The sequence below is a fragment of the Pecten maximus genome, chromosome 16 (genome assembly GCF_902652985.1).
Source record: "Pecten maximus chromosome 16, xPecMax1.1, whole genome shotgun sequence".
Classification (NCBI taxonomy): Eukaryota; Metazoa; Mollusca; class Bivalvia; order Pectinida; family Pectinidae; genus Pecten; species Pecten maximus.
In genome coordinates, this window is record NC_047030.1 from 26,422,349 (window position 1) to 26,440,031 (window position 17,683).

At 34.6% G+C, this 17,683-nt stretch overlaps 1 protein-coding gene across 3 annotated transcripts in view; it reads right to left on the reverse strand.

The window, feature by feature from the left end:
* Positions 1-17,683, reverse strand: part of LOC117344856 — a 55,776-nt gene that overhangs the window by 20,448 nt on the left and 17,645 nt on the right. For 2 of the 3 annotated variants that reach the window (XM_033907703.1, XM_033907704.1), the window contains exons 3-18: positions 16,883-17,012; positions 14,965-15,944; positions 14,358-14,583; positions 13,957-14,042; positions 13,535-13,567; positions 12,005-12,118; positions 11,633-11,719; positions 10,826-10,915; positions 8,703-8,894; positions 7,796-8,026; positions 4,546-4,680; positions 2,390-2,487; positions 1,778-1,964; positions 1,345-1,449; positions 542-758; positions 237-412 (exon numbers count right to left, since the gene is read on the reverse strand). In XM_033907703.1, coding sequence (XP_033763594.1) covers positions 237-412; positions 542-758; positions 1,345-1,449; positions 1,778-1,964; positions 2,390-2,487; positions 4,546-4,680; positions 7,796-8,026; positions 8,703-8,894; positions 10,826-10,915; positions 11,633-11,719; positions 12,005-12,118; positions 13,535-13,567; positions 13,957-14,042; positions 14,358-14,583; positions 14,965-15,944; positions 16,883-17,012 — 3,087 coding nt within the window. The remainder of the gene's footprint in view (positions 1-236; positions 413-541; positions 759-1,344; positions 1,450-1,777; positions 1,965-2,389; positions 2,488-4,545; positions 4,681-7,795; positions 8,027-8,702; positions 8,895-10,825; positions 10,916-11,632; positions 11,720-12,004; positions 12,119-13,534; positions 13,568-13,956; positions 14,043-14,357; positions 14,584-14,964; positions 15,945-16,882; positions 17,013-17,683) is intronic. The other variant, XM_033907705.1, reaches the window with a different exon arrangement.

Consider the following 17,683-nt stretch of genomic DNA (forward strand, 5'->3'; position numbering starts at 1 on the left):
GCCAGTTTGCTGCTCTACCATCAAGCAAAAGGACAATTCTCTCCAGCACTGGACTAAATCGAGCAAAAAGACAATTCTCTCCAGCACATGACTAAATCGAGCAAATTTTTTGCCATTTTTGTGACAAGCAAACCATACGCTGTCAGCCATTTACATCTTTAAGACTAACAGACAACGTCAACAAGTATGAAATGTTTCCCCTGAAATGTAATGATCGGCTAATATGTGTGACTTACCTTGCAATGACGATAGCCCTGAAGTGTCGGCGCCAGAACAAGAAAGATTTTCTCAGACTGAGGTCTGTCCGGTCCTGTTCCATCCTTGTTACAATGGCTGCTTCATCCACAACCTTCTCGCGGACATTGGCTAACCACAGGTCAAAGTGTGACCTCAAAATCGACATATTATACTCCTGAATGAAAAGTAAAAAAAAAAATACAGTAAAAAGGTGATACTGCTTTATTAAATTTTATAGAAAACGTGAAATGAGTCACAAATCATTTTAGCACTTAATTCCGCTGATCAAGTCTACTTGCTGTACCTCTATCTCGTTGGCCTCCATCCGCCTCTCAAGTTGTCCGAGGGCTTTCTCCCGCCAGTACAGGAAGGTCCTTTTCAGCAGCACTCTCTGGTTGAAATCGTCAGCTGTATGTTTACGTGATATAATTAGCTTCCAGCCCTGTAGGGAACGTCTCAGACGACTCAGGTTGTTTGTCTTGTGTACGTCCTTCTCCAACTGGTGGATCTGATACTGGTGCCTTCAAAATATTCATAGCATATTTTGATCAGATGATACTGTTCATTTCGATGTCCTCAAATTCTTTAAGTAGTAACTTAATCTTGAAAGATCAGCATGATGATGCCACAATCACAATACTTGTAGAAAATTCTATCTAAAACTTCAATGAATACAATCATAATTTAGTCAAATGCTTTTTAGCACAATAAGTTTACCGCCAAAAGATTACCAATTATTTCCACTAAAATAAGATTACCGCTAAAATAATATTACTGCTAAAATAAAATTAGCACTAAAATAAGATTACAATTTATTACCACTAAAACAAGATTTCTGCTAAAATCAGATTACCAATTATTACCACAAAATTTAGATTACCATTTATTTCCACTAAAATAAGATTACCACTTATTACCACTAAAATTCAGTCTTGCATTTTTATTAAAATTACTTAAAAATTGAGGAACATATGAGTCTGCAGCTGCTAGTTTAGCTACAAAAAATTACATTACTTTTACTTTGAATAAGGTGCTGTGACATGATGAGATATTACCTGGTCTCCTCAGAAGTACCCGCCTAATGTGTTAAATAGTGAGATATCTTACCTCCAGATTAAGAACTTGGCCCGTAGTTGGCTAGTCTGGAAGAGGACGCTACTTCTCTTACATGCAGCCTTGTGTTTCACTAACCAGCGCCAATTGTCAAAGACTCTGTAAATAAAATTCATTGATCAATACTGATCCGACACGTAAATACTTATGTTTTGTGCGATTTTATCAAAAATTTACAATTTCTAAATGTTGGGTCTGTCACCGACCCAGTGACTTATTTTGCTGTAATTTCATATTTACATTTTGCAATAATGTAAATATGTTAAAAGCTGTTTTAAATATTTTCATAATAAAAGGGAATTCACAATCTTATCTGAACATCACAATTGGTCCTCAATGACTCATCGTCTATTTGTTATAATAAAAACAAAAGCAAAAACCTGTATCACATCTTTTAAAAAATCCTCTGAAAAAAAGTGCTACATACTCTGTAACCATGGCCCTCTGTCGGCGTAGCAACATAGGTTTAATGGTGAGGCGCTGCTGGGTAGCTATCCACCAGGTTTGGAAGTTTCGTTGCAGCTGTGAACGTTCCAGAATTGTACGCATTTGGTCTGCTTCCTGTTTCTCACTGTTGACCTTTGATTTGGCATCCAACCATCTTTGGAACATTACTATTGAGGAAAAAAAAGAAGAATTCCCATTTGAATTAAAATTGAATTTTATTTAGCACAGAAAATGTAACTTATCTTATTTATTGGAATGTGACCTCAATATTTCAAATGGTTTCAAACAACAGAACGTGCGTACATATAAGAAACCTCCATAAAAAAATTCAAAACTAAGAAACCAAATCACCTCTCTCAAGCCCCACCAATTTCTGAAAAATTCAAAGTCTAATCCATCTCTTTCAAATGACCTCACCACCAGATTTCCCAAACAGCCATGCCCCTCCTAGAGACTTCTCAATGGGCCAAGCCCCATCTACAGACTTCCCAAATGGCCGAGCCCCACCTACAGACTTCAAAAAGTCCAAAGCCCCAAGAACCTAAAAGGAACAAGCCCAATAACTTTTTCCAAAGGTCTAAACCCAACCTACCTCTCAAAAGTGCTAAACTTCGGACTGGCTCTGTGGCTTCCAGTAAGTTGTAGAGCATATGTCTGTGACACAGCTTCTTCCATTGAACTATTGCTTTCCTATGGATGAAAACATGCAGTTCTGTAAATTCAAATTAAACTCTGGTATGATGTTGAAAATATTTAAAACATTTAAAAACCTTTCAAGAAAAAAAACAAGAGGCCCATGGGCCTTAACGGTCACCTGAGATTTGAATATTTCAGTTAATTTAATTGACCCATTTTGAACCCACCCATCAGCCCCTAGGGGTCAGTCAGGGCCAACAGGTGTATACCATTAAGCTGTCATCCAATGCTGATAGGGTCATGAACTTCATTACATTAGTAAAGCACTATAAGACCCTTCCACCTATGAAGAGTATTTGATTCTGTCTTAATTGGGTCTTGAGAAGAAGATCTTTGAAATTTCAGTCTATTTGACCCTTTTTAGCACCGCCCATCAGCCCCTGGAGGTCAGTCATGGCCAACATGTGCATACCATCAAACTGCCATCCAAAGCTGATAATGTTAACCAAATAAGAATGAATTCCAATAGAAATCAAACAAATAATAGTCAAAAATGAGATTTCCCTATATAAACTATAGTAAATTTTACCCCCTCCACAGGGGCAAATGTGAGACCCCAGGGTCAGGAAATTCACAATTTTGGTAAAGCACCTTAAGACCCTTCAATCTATGAAGAGTATTTGATTCCATCATATCTGAGATTAGAGAAGAAGATTTTTGAAATTTCAGTCAATTTGACCCTTTTTAGCCCCGCCCATCAGTCCCTGGGGGTCAGTCAGGGCCAACATGTGTAAACCATCAAACTGCCATCACAAGCTGATAATGTTAAGAAAGTTATAATGAATTCCAATAGAAATCCAACAAATAATAGTCAAAAATCTGATTTCCCTATAAAAACTATAGTAAAGTTTACCCCCTCCACAGGGGCAAGCCTGAGACCCCAGGGTCAGGAAATTCACAATTTTGGTAAAGCACATTAAGACCCTTCTATCTATGAAGAGTGTTTGATTCCACTATGTCTGAGAGTAGAGAAGTAGATTTTTGAAGTTTTAGTCAATTTGACCCTTTTTAGCCCCGCCCATCAGCCCCTGGGGTCAGTCAGGGCCAACATGTGTATACCATCAAACTGCCATCATAAGCTTGATAATGTTAACCAAATAAGAATGAATTCCAATAGAAATTCAACAAATAATAGTCAAAAATATGATTTCCCTATATAAACTATAGTAAAGTTTACCTCCTCCTCAGGGGCAAACGTGAGACCCCAGGGTCAGGAAATTCACAATTTTGGAAAAGAACCTTAAGACCCTTCCATCTATGAAGAGTGTTTGATTCCATCATATCTGAGAGTAGAGAAGAAGATTTTTGAAGTTTTTGTTAATTTGACCCATTTTAGCCCCGCCCATTAGCCCCTGGGGGTCAGACAGGGCTGACATGTGCATACCATCAATCTGTTATCCCATACTGATAATGTTAACCAAGTTAGAATGAATTCCAATAGAAATCCAACAAATTATAGTCAAAAATGTGATTTCCCTATATAAACTATAGTAAAGTTTACCCCCTCCCCAGGGGCAAACCCGAGACCCCTGGGTCATGAAATTCACAATTTTGGTAAAGCACCTTAAGACCCTTCCATCTATGAAGAGTGTTTGATTCCACTATATCTGAGAGTAGAGAAGAAGATTTTTGAAGTTTTAGTCAATTTGACCCTTTTTAGCCCCGCCCCTCAGGCCCCTTGGGGGTGGGGACCATATAATTCACAATTTTGGTTGACCTTTAGCCATAGAAGCTTCCTGCCAAATTTCATTGAATTTGGTTTAGGGGTTTTGGAGAAGAAGTCGCACGACAGACGATGGACAACGGACAACGCACGACGCGGGACAAAAGGGGATTAGAATAGGTCACATGAGACTTTGTCTCAGGTGACCTAAAAACTATATGACAGCACAGCCATGATGTTTAACCTGTTTTATCTATTTTATGGGCAAAGGTTAACACTTAATGCCGACTTTGTGGCAGAAGCATGAAAGTCAAATATCCCCTTTATTACATGAATTATTTTTTGTCTTGTGGCCAAACATCTGTGCCAGTGAAGTAGCTAACTGTTACCTCACACAAATGTTGGACCAGAACTGCTTCGCTTTCTGGACGTCAAGTCTATCCTCGAATGTTTGACGCCAGATGGACAGACATCGTTGCTGTATCTGCAGGTCTTTGGTGCGTTTGTAATCTGCCATGATTCTCCTGTACAGGAAAAGAGAAACATATGTTGACTCGGCCACAGGTCAGAATCAGTACAAATCCTTAGAGTTATATCCCTTTTAGAATCCTTGTGCTGCTAAATGTTTAAGACTCCAGCTATTTGTAAATAATATTTTGACAGTACGCTTCTTGTTCCAGTATTATGGATCTTTCTGTTACCTACTAACAAATATGGTTTGGAAATCATGAAAAAAAAAATTGCTGATTCGTAAAAAGTCTTTAAAAGGAATTTTCAACAACACAACAATTTACAGAAAGTTAGAAATGTATTGTTCTAAATCATGTAACTTGTTAAGGCTTATTAATAAAAAAAAATTCAGTATTTTTAAGGAGATTTCTCTTGAACTCCATGCTTTAGTTTCATGGATATTCCTTAACATAAATTTATTCATAGTAAACGTTATTGACCTAAGCTAAAAGATGGATGTTGATAAATCTTAAATTTCCCAAATGGTTTCCTGCGAAAAATGAGAAAATAAGACTTCAAAATGATAATAAAAATACACATGCACACAAAATTTGAACTTCACAGAATAAAGCCATAACTGATTTACATAAGTATAGCCTAAAAGTGTGAAAAATATCACAGACAATTCATATAGATCATGTCATCCCTAAACTGCGGAGAAAATGGACGTGCCATAATAATTACCAGTACAATGACATACAAAAAATATAGCTGAAAGAGAAATGGGCATATTATTAGGATAAACTTAGTTGTAAACCTGCCAATCACTAACCGATCCAGTTAGTCAATATATCTATAATAGTTTAAATTCATGCACTAATCGCAAGTTACTAATCACTACAAATACACTAATCAAGTTCAAATTACTGAAAAGCAATTCTAATAACAGCAAGACATTTTCCCCCTGGTCCCCAAATTCTGAGATCAATAAACTCCACAAAACCTTTCACACTAAAAAAATACATGTCACCATAGTAATCAATACAAAAACTGGTGCCAGGTGTTGTTCAAAGTCCGAGAAGAATTAACTACCATTTCGATCATTTTCCAAACATGTACAAAGCCTTTCTTGTTTTCAAATGATTATCTACAGTCTTAGGCTTGTTTTTCTATGAATTGGTTTGACAATATACGAAATGAATTTGAACAACCAGGTCGATGTTTAAATCAGCTGAATAACACTTTCAGTAAGATCACACAGAAAAAAAACTCCCTGGTATATAAAATTTTCCGCAATACCCACACAAAACCAGAAAGAAAAGTAAAGAAATTCGTAGTTTGACTTGATATTAAGTTTATCATACCAATCCTATCAACGATTTATTTTACCACTGTTATTTTGATTTTATATGTCAATTAATTTTTTAAACACACGACGCTAGGTATCACATATTTTGCTAAGTTTATCACCCAATGAACAGCCAGGATCATTTTGAGGTGGGGTCTCTGTGTAGTAGTTGGTGACTACCTCATTGAACAATATACAGGAGGCCTGTCACATGACATCCAGAGCAATTAGGACAAAGTGTCTTGATCAAAGACACAAATACAACAGCAAGGTGGGCCTGTTCCTTAGCTTCCCAAGAAACACCAACCTTACACAATACATATATGGCTGTAGTATTTATACATAAACTCAGATCTGGGTTTATAATACTGATATTGAATCACAGCATAATAACAGCTCTGTCATGCATTTCTGTGATTTTTTTAGTAAGGAAATTCTAAAGGGAAATATAGATATGATTTTGAAAATATTTGTGAAATACATTCCCTGAGAAAATAATCAAGTAACACTCAAGGTGAAGGTTTACTCCGCTGGAGAAAAAATTATATTTATTAATTGACATGTGGTACTGCTCCGTAGTCAAAACTTTGTCCAGTAAATTATAACAATAATTTCAGGATGTTGAGATGCGGCCTTTTTTGGTAATTTTGACGGTAACTTTCGCTACAACAGCAAAATTAATTCCCATATCAAAGTAGGTCAAAATCAACTCTATTTTAATATTTTAAAAGTTAAGTCTGGAAACCGAGTTGCTAGTTATCAAGAAGAAATTGCAATGATCCCATAGCTTTGAGGAAAATGTAAACAAAACACAAAGACACCAACAAACAAATTTCAGAAACAATATCTACCAAGTAACGAAATTTTAAAAGATATAAACTTAAAAGATCAACATCAAAATTAATCAATGAATTAATTGAAATTTACTGAATACACTTACAGTTTAGGGTTTGAATAACTATGCAGGGAAATAAATGACAAACTTATCACACAAATAACAGTAATAAATCAACAGATGCTGAAAAAAAATATTCATAACGATTGATTTTAATTTGAACCTATTCAAGTATTTAGACAGCAGATTGAACTAATTCTTATGTGTTTTTTTTTTGTTTTTTTTATTACTTTTTTTACTTCTTTTTTTACAGGATAATTAACCAAACACACTAAAATTTGAATAAACAAACATTCTAATTTAAAAGCACTAAAATGATAAATCTAAAAATTATTGCTCAACAAACTGTCTTAATTACTCCTAAACCTTTACATAGCAAGGGAGGTAACTAGGTTGATCTAAGGTGACTGGTGTGAATAAAAACATCTACCGTCTATAAATACCATATGGTGTAGGTGTGGTAGTACAGTTATATTACCTTGTAGATGCTTTATACTTTCTAAATCAATTTAAAGGTAAAATATCATGCTTAGATATTCTATTTATATACATATTTTCAAGTATAGTGCATAGTGGCAGGTAATTTTATGACTTGAATTACCAGAAAGTAAATAAGATTTATTTTTTTCTTAAAATCTTACATAATTCTGTGTACGAAAATGACTGGTAAGAATTGATACACAGAATAAAAACATGTATACCTTCATACACTGAGGTCAAGCCTTAGATAGGTTTATTACTAGAAAGGTATGATATTTATTATAGAATAAATTTTCATTCTGTAGAGTAAAACCTGCATGACATTCCTTCATGCCCTAGACTGACACTAAACCTACATATTGTTGAAGGAAATTCATCTTACTATACCTTAACTATTTTTCCTCAAATTTTTGATACACAGTGATAATATATAACACATATGAAGTGTCTGTGTGTATATATATACCTGAGTTCTTTTCGATGGTGAGTGTATGCCCTCCACTCCTGTAGAGCGTGACGAACTAGTGCTCTCTGTAAGTGGACGATACCGGCCTGGCGCCGCCTCTGTAGTAGCTCCACATTGGCACGCCATAGTTGAAGGGCTGTAGTAAGAATCTCGTGTCTCAGACGTGCTTCATTTTCAACTCGCTCTGCAAACAGTCTTGTCCACTCTACCTTCCAGATTTGGAATGCATTCCTATGATTTTGAGAGTATTAAATACATCATTTATTACATGTTTGATAATGAAATAGTCTGAATATTCTATTTGCTAAACAAATCACTTTTTATTTTAACCTTGGAATAAGACAAAAACTTTAAACATGAAACACAAATTATTTTCTGAACTTCTGAAACACTTTAACTAAGCAGCCTTATTTCTTCAGATTTTTGGACACAAAAAACTTAATAGAATTCTGCGTTTTGCCCCTTGTCAAAATACTAATTTGTCAAAGAACATCAGCTAGCTTTCATTACTACATAAAAAGCTGATCAAAGAATGCACTTTTTCTTGCTGTAAGACATTTGTATTTGTATTAATTTTAAGTTAGTATAAATGTTTTATCTCTGAAAACAAAATGAGGTACATACATGTTATCACTACATAGATTTTCTCCCCTTGTTCACATGAATAAGATAAATGTGCTGTTACATAAGAATTTGGCACAAGAATTATGTTTAAAATAAACAAGAGCTACCTGCCCTTACACTGCAAATTAACACCAAAAAAATAAGTTTCCCTCCAATCACGATTCAAGTTAACATCTGAAACATGAGTTACCTGCCCTTACAATGCAAGTTAACACCAAAAACGTAAGTTTCCCCCCAATCATGATAAAAGTTAACACCAGTAACATGAGTTACCTGCCCTTACCTAATGAGCTGCCTGTTTTTGTTTGTGCGCGTCCTTTGGACGAGTAGCTGGTCGTGCCACTGATGGAACACTTGTTTTGTAGTCGCCATGCGCCAGTGTTCTCTGCTAATACTCATGTCACGCTGTCGCTCTACTTTACAGACATGTGACGCCTGTCGCCAGGCGATCAGTACCATGTGTAACGTTCTCTTCCTGGTCAAACAATGAACCAACAGGTTAGTACAGCCATAAGTTATCATTTCTACACAGACAACAACAATTTTATTGGGCTTTCATGAATTATTGACATTCAAAGTTTTTCTTAATTTATGATAAATTATGATTACGAAGACTTAAGAACTATTATAACCACAATTTTGGAGAACTTTGATCTATTTACTTTCAAATTAGGTTTTCACTGGAAGCTTAACATTTTATTTAAAGGGCATTCAGAGTAAAATACTGGTACTCCAGTAATCTTCAGAGCAAATTTAGGATAACAGTACCTCCGTATCAACAGAAGCCATAACACATAACTGTATTACCTTGATACATATCTGTATTACCTTGATACATATCTGTATTACCTTGATACATATCTATATTACCTTAATACATATCTATATTACCTTGATACATACCTATATTACCTTGATACATACCTATATTACATTGATACATATCTATATTACCTTGATACACATCTATATACCTTGATACATATCTATATTACCTTAACACATACCTATATTACCTTGATACACATCTATATTACCTTGATACATACCCATATTACCTTGATACATATCTATATTACCTTGATACATAACTATATATTACCTTGATACATACCTATATAACCTTGATACATATCTATATTACCTTGATACATATCTATATTACCTTGATACATACCTATATTACCTTGATACATATCTGTTTAACCTTGATACATACCTATATTACCTTGATACATATCTATATTACCTTGATACATATCTATATCACCTTGATACATATCTATATTACCTTGATACATATCTATATTACCTTGATACATATCTATATTACCTTGATACATACCTATATTACCTTGATACATGCCTGTATTACCTTGATATATATCTATATCACCTATATACACATCTATATTACCTTGATACACATCTATATTACCTTGATACATACCTATATTACCTTGATACATACCTATATTACCTTGATACATATCTATATTACCTTGATACATATCTATATTACCTTGATACATACCCATATTACCTTGATACATATCTATATTACCTTGATACATATCTATATTACCTTGATGCATACCTATATTACCTTGATACTTATCTATATTACTTTGATACACATCTATTTTACCTTGATACATATCTATATTACCTTGATACACATCTATATTACCTTGATACATATCTATATTACCTTGATACACATCTATATTACCTTGATACATATCTATATTACCTTGATACACATCTATATTACCTTGATACTTATCTATATTACCTTGATGCATACCTATATTACCTTGACACATATCTATATTACCTTGATACTTATCTATATTACCTTGATACATATCTATATTACCTTGATACACATCTATATTACCTTGATACACATCTATATTACCTTGATACACATCTATTTTACCTTGATACATATCTATATTACCTTGATACATATCTATATTACCTTGATACACATCTATATTACCTTGATACACATCTATTTTACCTTGATACATATCTATATTACCTTGATACATATCTATATTACCTTGATACATATCTATATTACCTTGATACATATCTATATAACCTTGATACATACCTATATTACCTTGATACATATCTATATTACCTTGATACACATCTATATAACCTTGATACATATCTATATTACCTTTTCTGTGATGTTGCCGATATTCTCACACAATAGATATTCTTAATATTTACAAACGCTAGAGTTACCTGGTAGATAATGCTTGTATGATAATCTATATGAACCTTACAGACAGACAGAAGGACAGACAGACAGCCCAACAGAATCAAGGATGAAGTGTTGAATGTCATACCCCTTTACCAATTTGTTTATTTGTTATGTTTATTATTTACCTGTGATGTGATCTCGCCATGTTAGACTTTCTAAACACCATCACCATTTGGACAAACATCTTGTTTTGTAAATGATGTGAGAAAAACAGTCTGAAAGCAATTAAAATGAGTTAATTATCACACAAACGAACCCTCCACTGACACAGCTGATTATCAAAATTCCCAACACTTTATGTACATGTATAACTGCTTCCAAAGTCCATATGATATTGAATTCATTATTCAAAAAGATATATCTAATATTCAAGAAAATATAAATCTTGACCATCATACATTTTAATATTCATTAGTTTGGTCTTCACCTCTAATGACTTCAGATATACAAATATGGCTGGAGTAGATTTTTTTTATTGAAAATAGAGCCATTCCAGTAAAACACACAATTTCAATTTCAGATATACAAATATGGCTGGAGTAGATTTTTTTTATTGAAAATAGAGCCATTCCAGTAAAACACACAATTTCAATTTAAACAGAAAGCTGCTTTTTTATCATTACATATGAGTTACATCAAATTCAATGAAATACAGGCTTTAAAAATCTAGAAAATCATTGCAGCGTTTTGTATTAGTCCAACTAATATTTCCAAAAATAAATATGAACCCTAACTACGTAGTACTATATAGCACTCTGGTTATCTCCTTTTACTTGGTAAATTGATATAACAATATTTTCACTATTGTAAAAATTTACTTAGCAATATTAAATAGTACCACACAGCACTCTGATTGTCTCCCTTTACCTGGACTACTGATATATTTCACACATTCCTACATAGTACCAAACAGCTTGATTGTCTCTCTTTACCTCGCTGTGGTCACTCGACATTTTTTCTTCTTCGAATCCATAGTGAATAGTTTCCAACACCTCAGCTGTTCAGTAAGTAGGGTTGTCCTAGAATTAACACAAAATTGAAAATTTTGACATTTGCAAATTTTCAATGAAAATTAAATAATCCAATATAGTTGATGTATACATGTGTTGATCGATTTACTTCCGATCCTTTTTTAAACTTTCTTCATTATTGTTTAAATATCTAACAAACAAAAATAATCAAAATTCAAGATGTATCTATTACTTACTGGTTCTGAGTTTTTTGTTTACTTTTTTCAAAATAATTTACCAACATTTATTTCATTATTTCTTAAAAATCTATTTTCTAAGCCCATGTGGATATACCTAAAGTGTTGGTCGGCTTTGTTCTCCTTGAGGCGTGTAACAAACTGTGAACGCCACTGTGTGAGCGCCCCGCGTAGGATCTTCTGTTCCCCCTGACATCTAAGTTTTCTTACTCTGAAATAGCAACAAAACCGTAGTTGTGAGAACTTTTCAACCTTCAGGCATTCATCATTAAAATGGCCATAGGTCCTTCCCCTGGCAAAGGTTCAACAGTGAAGGGTAGGAATTTGTAAAAATCTATTTCTACTTCTCTAATTTGTTAATTTTTTTTATTATTATATCAAAATATTTACTCTAATTTTGAAAACCTGGAAATTGCATGCATATACATTTCATTTAAAAAAAAAACAAAAAAAACAACACTACAGCATAACAAAATTAAAACACACTTAGAAAAGAATTCATACTATTTCATCTCTTTCTGAATACATTGTTCTCCAAAAACAAACAACCAAAAAATATACCATTAAGGCTTGGTTTACTCAAAAAACGCAAAAAGTTGTATCACTGCAACTGATGATAAATGAGTTAAAAATGAAAACTAAAAATGATAAAAAGTTGATGCATGGCAAAACCTTGTATGTTAATGGTAAAAATTTTGCTTTATTTTACTGTATAACAACATGGCTTTAACACTCAGACCTTCAGGTCAAATATCAGCACGCTGGTTCTGATACATTAAGATGTTTATTTAAAGCATTCCCATACAGTGTATACTTCGTGCCATGAAAGCATGAAAGCTAACATTTTCTTTGCTTAAATATGTTATTCTTTCAAATAAAAAAATTTCTGGAAAATATTTCTCATTTTGAAATGGAAAAACTGATTAACTATTAAATAATGATCATTAGTTCATATGAAAATCTATCGAAAATGTGAAACAAAATATGAAAATGAACATGAAATCACATCATTATGACGAATCAAATCCAAATTCAATATAAATGTACCTCAGCCAATCAGAAGTTTTGTAACAAATATCTCGACCAATACCAGGACACAAGCATCCACATCAATTTGATTGTAAATGGTACAGAGACCATTTCAAGTACAATTAAATAAGCACTCCATACATTATATAGTCAGGTTAATGAACCACAAAACATTAGCTCAGACAATGGAGTAACCAATGGATGGCTCTGTTACCACTGGGATCAAAAGTTTGTGCTGTGGGGAAAAACAGAGTGTGAATGTTAGAGGATAATACTGTTTTTATTAATCAAGTAATCAAAAAAGATTTATAATTACTGAACAAAGATTATGAATTAGGTTTTGTGCAATAAATTTTGTATATCATAAATTTCTGTGTCATATTATTGTATTAATTTCTTTATTATTTCATTTTTGAAACAATGGTTCAATATGTTTCTTAACTTTTATTTTTTAAAACTTTGTGGGGTTTAAGGGGGATGTATCACACATATGGGAGTGAGGCAGATTTGCAAATGTGAGGAATTTGGGAACATTATTTATCTTGCGATGTGCACACAGAAACTGGGCATTATGTTGATTCTAAATGCCTCTACTTACATTTCCATAACTTGTGTGTGCGTTTTACATCGCCTATAAATGTCCATATAATTCAATCATATACAATCAAAAATTTCCATACAACTTTGCCTTCTTAATTTGTTATTCAAATGAACAAATTAAACCCAAATTTGTATCACTTCAGTTTACATTTTCCCCCTTTCATTCAGTAAAACTTCTTTTTGTGTACCAACCCTAGACAGCTATTGACATTTATCTGTAACTGTATGTAACAGCTATCACCATGCATTCATGTTTTTCATATTTACACTCTAAAATTTTCCGAATAGTTTAAATTCTCTCTTCATATTACCATAGTAAAAGATTGATGGTACACTGTGATTGTCGATATTGTCTTTAAGTTCCAAAGTTATACCAAGTCAGAAATGTAGTTAAATTGTTGGACACAGTTGTATACTCACTTCTGCGACTCCACAGTAAAACACTGCCATCTATTGAAGGATTTCTCCAGACGCTGCCGGCGATTCTTCATAGCTAAATTTCGCCACTAGCATAAAAAAATCAGCAAAATTACATGTTTATGGCCTTACAGAAAATATTGACCAAACATTCTGATCTGATTTTCCTTACTCTAATTACCACCCAATAAGTAAAATCTGATTTTCCTTGTTCTAACCAACCTATAATTAAATTCTGATTTTCCATACTCCAACCGAGCCAATTAACTAAAAACTAATTTTCTTACTCTAACCATTCATTAAGTAAAATTTGATTTTCCTTACTTTAACCATCCATTCAGTAAATCTGATTTTCCTTACTCTAATCACCTGTTAAGAATTTATGAGACAAAAATTTAACTGACCTGAGTGAAGCGGGCAGCTAAAACAATGCTGGTCATTCGCGACTGGAGAATGTCCACTTGGATCCGTGAACGACTAATGGCCCATGAGAATGCTTTCATACCTTTCCGCAGTGAATGGTAACGATGGAGACCAGCTGCTCGACTTTCCTTTAATTTTGCCATGGTGCGATTTTTCCACATCTTAAAGTATATCTTCAGAAGACGATCTCGTAGAAATATCTCTGCTCTGTAGATATTTTTAAAAAAATCGTAAAAAGTGTTTTTAATATTAAATACCAGAGGTAGCATCAAAAATATATATATATATAATCACAAATTTCTTATTACAGTTGCAGCTGGCAAGAATGCTTTATGTCCTCAATGTTTCATTTTCTAAATTGTTTTCTCGTCCTATGATACTAATAATACAGCCTTTTCATAAAACATACCTAACTCCTTGTTTTTCTCTACATAATTTCAAATGAATTTTACTTATCATAATTAATGATGAATATGGACAAAGATTTGACAAAATTAAGATTTGCTGAAAATCTCATGTAGACTAGCAGAATGTAATACACCAGTAAAGGAAAATCACATCCTCAATGAAGACATTGAGTTGAAATACCTCTGAAGACAGACTCCGTAGTTAGCGGTGTCCAATAGCTGTTGGTCACTGTCTATAGGGGTCTGGACCTGTACAGGAAGTGAACTAGTTGAATCTCGTTTCTTTTTCTGTATCTTGATAAATTTGGTCCCGACACGTTGCTTGAGAAGGCTGGAAGACTGGCTGTTACTGAGGCCGATCTCACCATTAATGACCGGAACGTGATCACCGACATGTAGATCCATGACACCATTGTTTTGTCTTTGATCTTTCTGCTTGTCTTTATCAGAGTTATCATCAGATTTCATCAACCTATCTAAAGAACTGTTCCTTCTCTTCTTTTTAAATCGGCTGTCTCTACTGCTCACAGAATTCGTCCTCAGAGGACTGGACATTTTCATAATGAGTGCATCCTTATCGGAGCTTTGCTTTGTGACAACATCTGAGAGTAACTTTTCTTCCAAGTTTGAATTGATTTCTTTGCAGTTGTGTCCAGATTTAATATTAAGGACCCCATTAAGTAAACTGTCGTCTGCTGAATTCTTCTGCCATTCTTGTAGGGCGTCTTCGAGGAAATTTTCTATATGAAGTAAACGTGTGTGAGCAAGATTATGATCATCTCCATTGAGGCCAATGTTGACCTTGCTTGTCACCTTTTCCTGTTCAATGGCCTTGCACTCTGTTTGTACTAACATATCCTCCCCTTTCTCCACCTGATAACCTCCATTTCTTGTTCTGTGACCACCATCTGTGGTCCTGTAGACATGCTCTGTGGTGACTGGTGTAGTCAGACTGTCAAGTTTCTGTGTGGAGTGAATAGCTTTCTCCACGACAGAAGAGTCTACATATTTTCGGGGAGTACTCTGACGTACACAGTCTTTGCGACTTGATGGTTTTAGAAAGTCTGTAAGAGTGCTATCGTCCTCATCTACAGCACCTTTTCTACGGAAACCCTTGCGGCGATGACGGACACACTTTAACCAGCGTCGAAAGAAGCGAGCCTGCAATGTAAAATAAAGATAATGCTTTCTGATATATCAAATTTCATATTTGATATCAAATGTATTTCAAACAGGGGTGAAACGGTTTACCATGGTGTAACTGAACCAGTATTTTTCTTTTGTTTCGGTACACTATATTGCTAAAGCAAACTATGGTACATGCATCGTGAGAAGTAAGTTTTAATATGGGTGTCTATTTTACTATGTGCCAGAAAGTAGACTGATAATACATGTATATAAAAGCTGGTTTCTGATTTGTCAAGCCATTTTGATGAGTCCCAATCGTAAGAGGCCTTACATTAAAGCTTTGACAGGAAAATGGCACCGGTGCTTAGATATGACCTGGCTTCCTATCGATTTACGATATCGGTTTACGATCAAAGGACGTGACTTCAGCTACTTGCAGAATGTGTTTTACAGATATTAGTAGTTACTTAATGAGGTAATAGGTAATTTCCTCAACAGACATTTTGTTCAAATTGTTGGTCATCAAATTACTTTGATTAAGCTGGTACAATGTGTTCAATACTAAAGATTTAAAGAAAAGGTTTTACATTGCGTCCGTAGCCCTATTCATCTTTTTGTACATTAGTTTATATATCTTAAAATAGACTGAACAGAAAAAACTAACTGTCAACAGTGCACCGCAGTATGTACTGAAACGTGCTCAGCGTTTACTGTTTTACCCCTAATTTAAAAAAGTTCATCTGAGATAAAAATCAAGGCCTTGACAATTCTTGGGTTATAATGTAGAAATGTAAATTATACACAATTGTTGTAACAACACAATGATGTCACAAATCATCAAAAATGGCTGCCATATTTTTCATTTTACAGGGAAGAATTAAAGATTCAAGCAAAAAAAAACAATGACATTTCAGCTCTATATACCTGTAATAAGCATTATATATAAAACCCCCACTTAACACTGTTCTTACCTTCAGGACAAGTTCCTCTCTAGTGTGAGCATCAGCACTGTAGAGCTTCTTGATGAGTTCAGCAGCCTGTATCACGCTAGACTGGCTCCCGGAGGACCACACTGACCCGGACAGACTGGTGTCCGACACCCTGTAATGTATAACTATCTATCTTACTGGACCATACAGACATGGACAGACTGGTGTCCGACACCCTGTTATGTATATCTATCTATCTTACTGGACCACACAGACATGGACAGACTGGTGTCCGACACCCTGTAATGTATAGACATGGACAGACTGGTGTCCGACACCCTGTAATGTATAGACATGGACAGGCTGGTGTCCGACACCCTGTAATGTATAGACATGGACAGACTGGTGTCCGACACCCTGTAATGTATAGACATGTACAGACTGGTGTCCGACACCCTGTAATGTATAGACATGGACAGACTGGTGTCCGACACCCTGTAACGTATAGACATGGACAGACAGGTGTCCGACACCCTGTAATGTATAGACATGGACAGACTGGTGTCCGACACCCTGTAATGTATATATAACTATCTATCTTACTGGACCACACAGACATGGACAGACTGGTGTCCGACACCCTGTAATGTATATATATAGACATGGACAGACAGGTGTCCGACAACCTGTAATGTATATATAACTATCTATCTTACTGGACCACACAGACATGGACAGACTGGTGTCCGACACCCTGTAATGTATATATATAGACATGGACAGACAGGTGTCCGACACCCTGTAATGTATAGACATGGACAGACTGGTGTCTGACACCCTGTA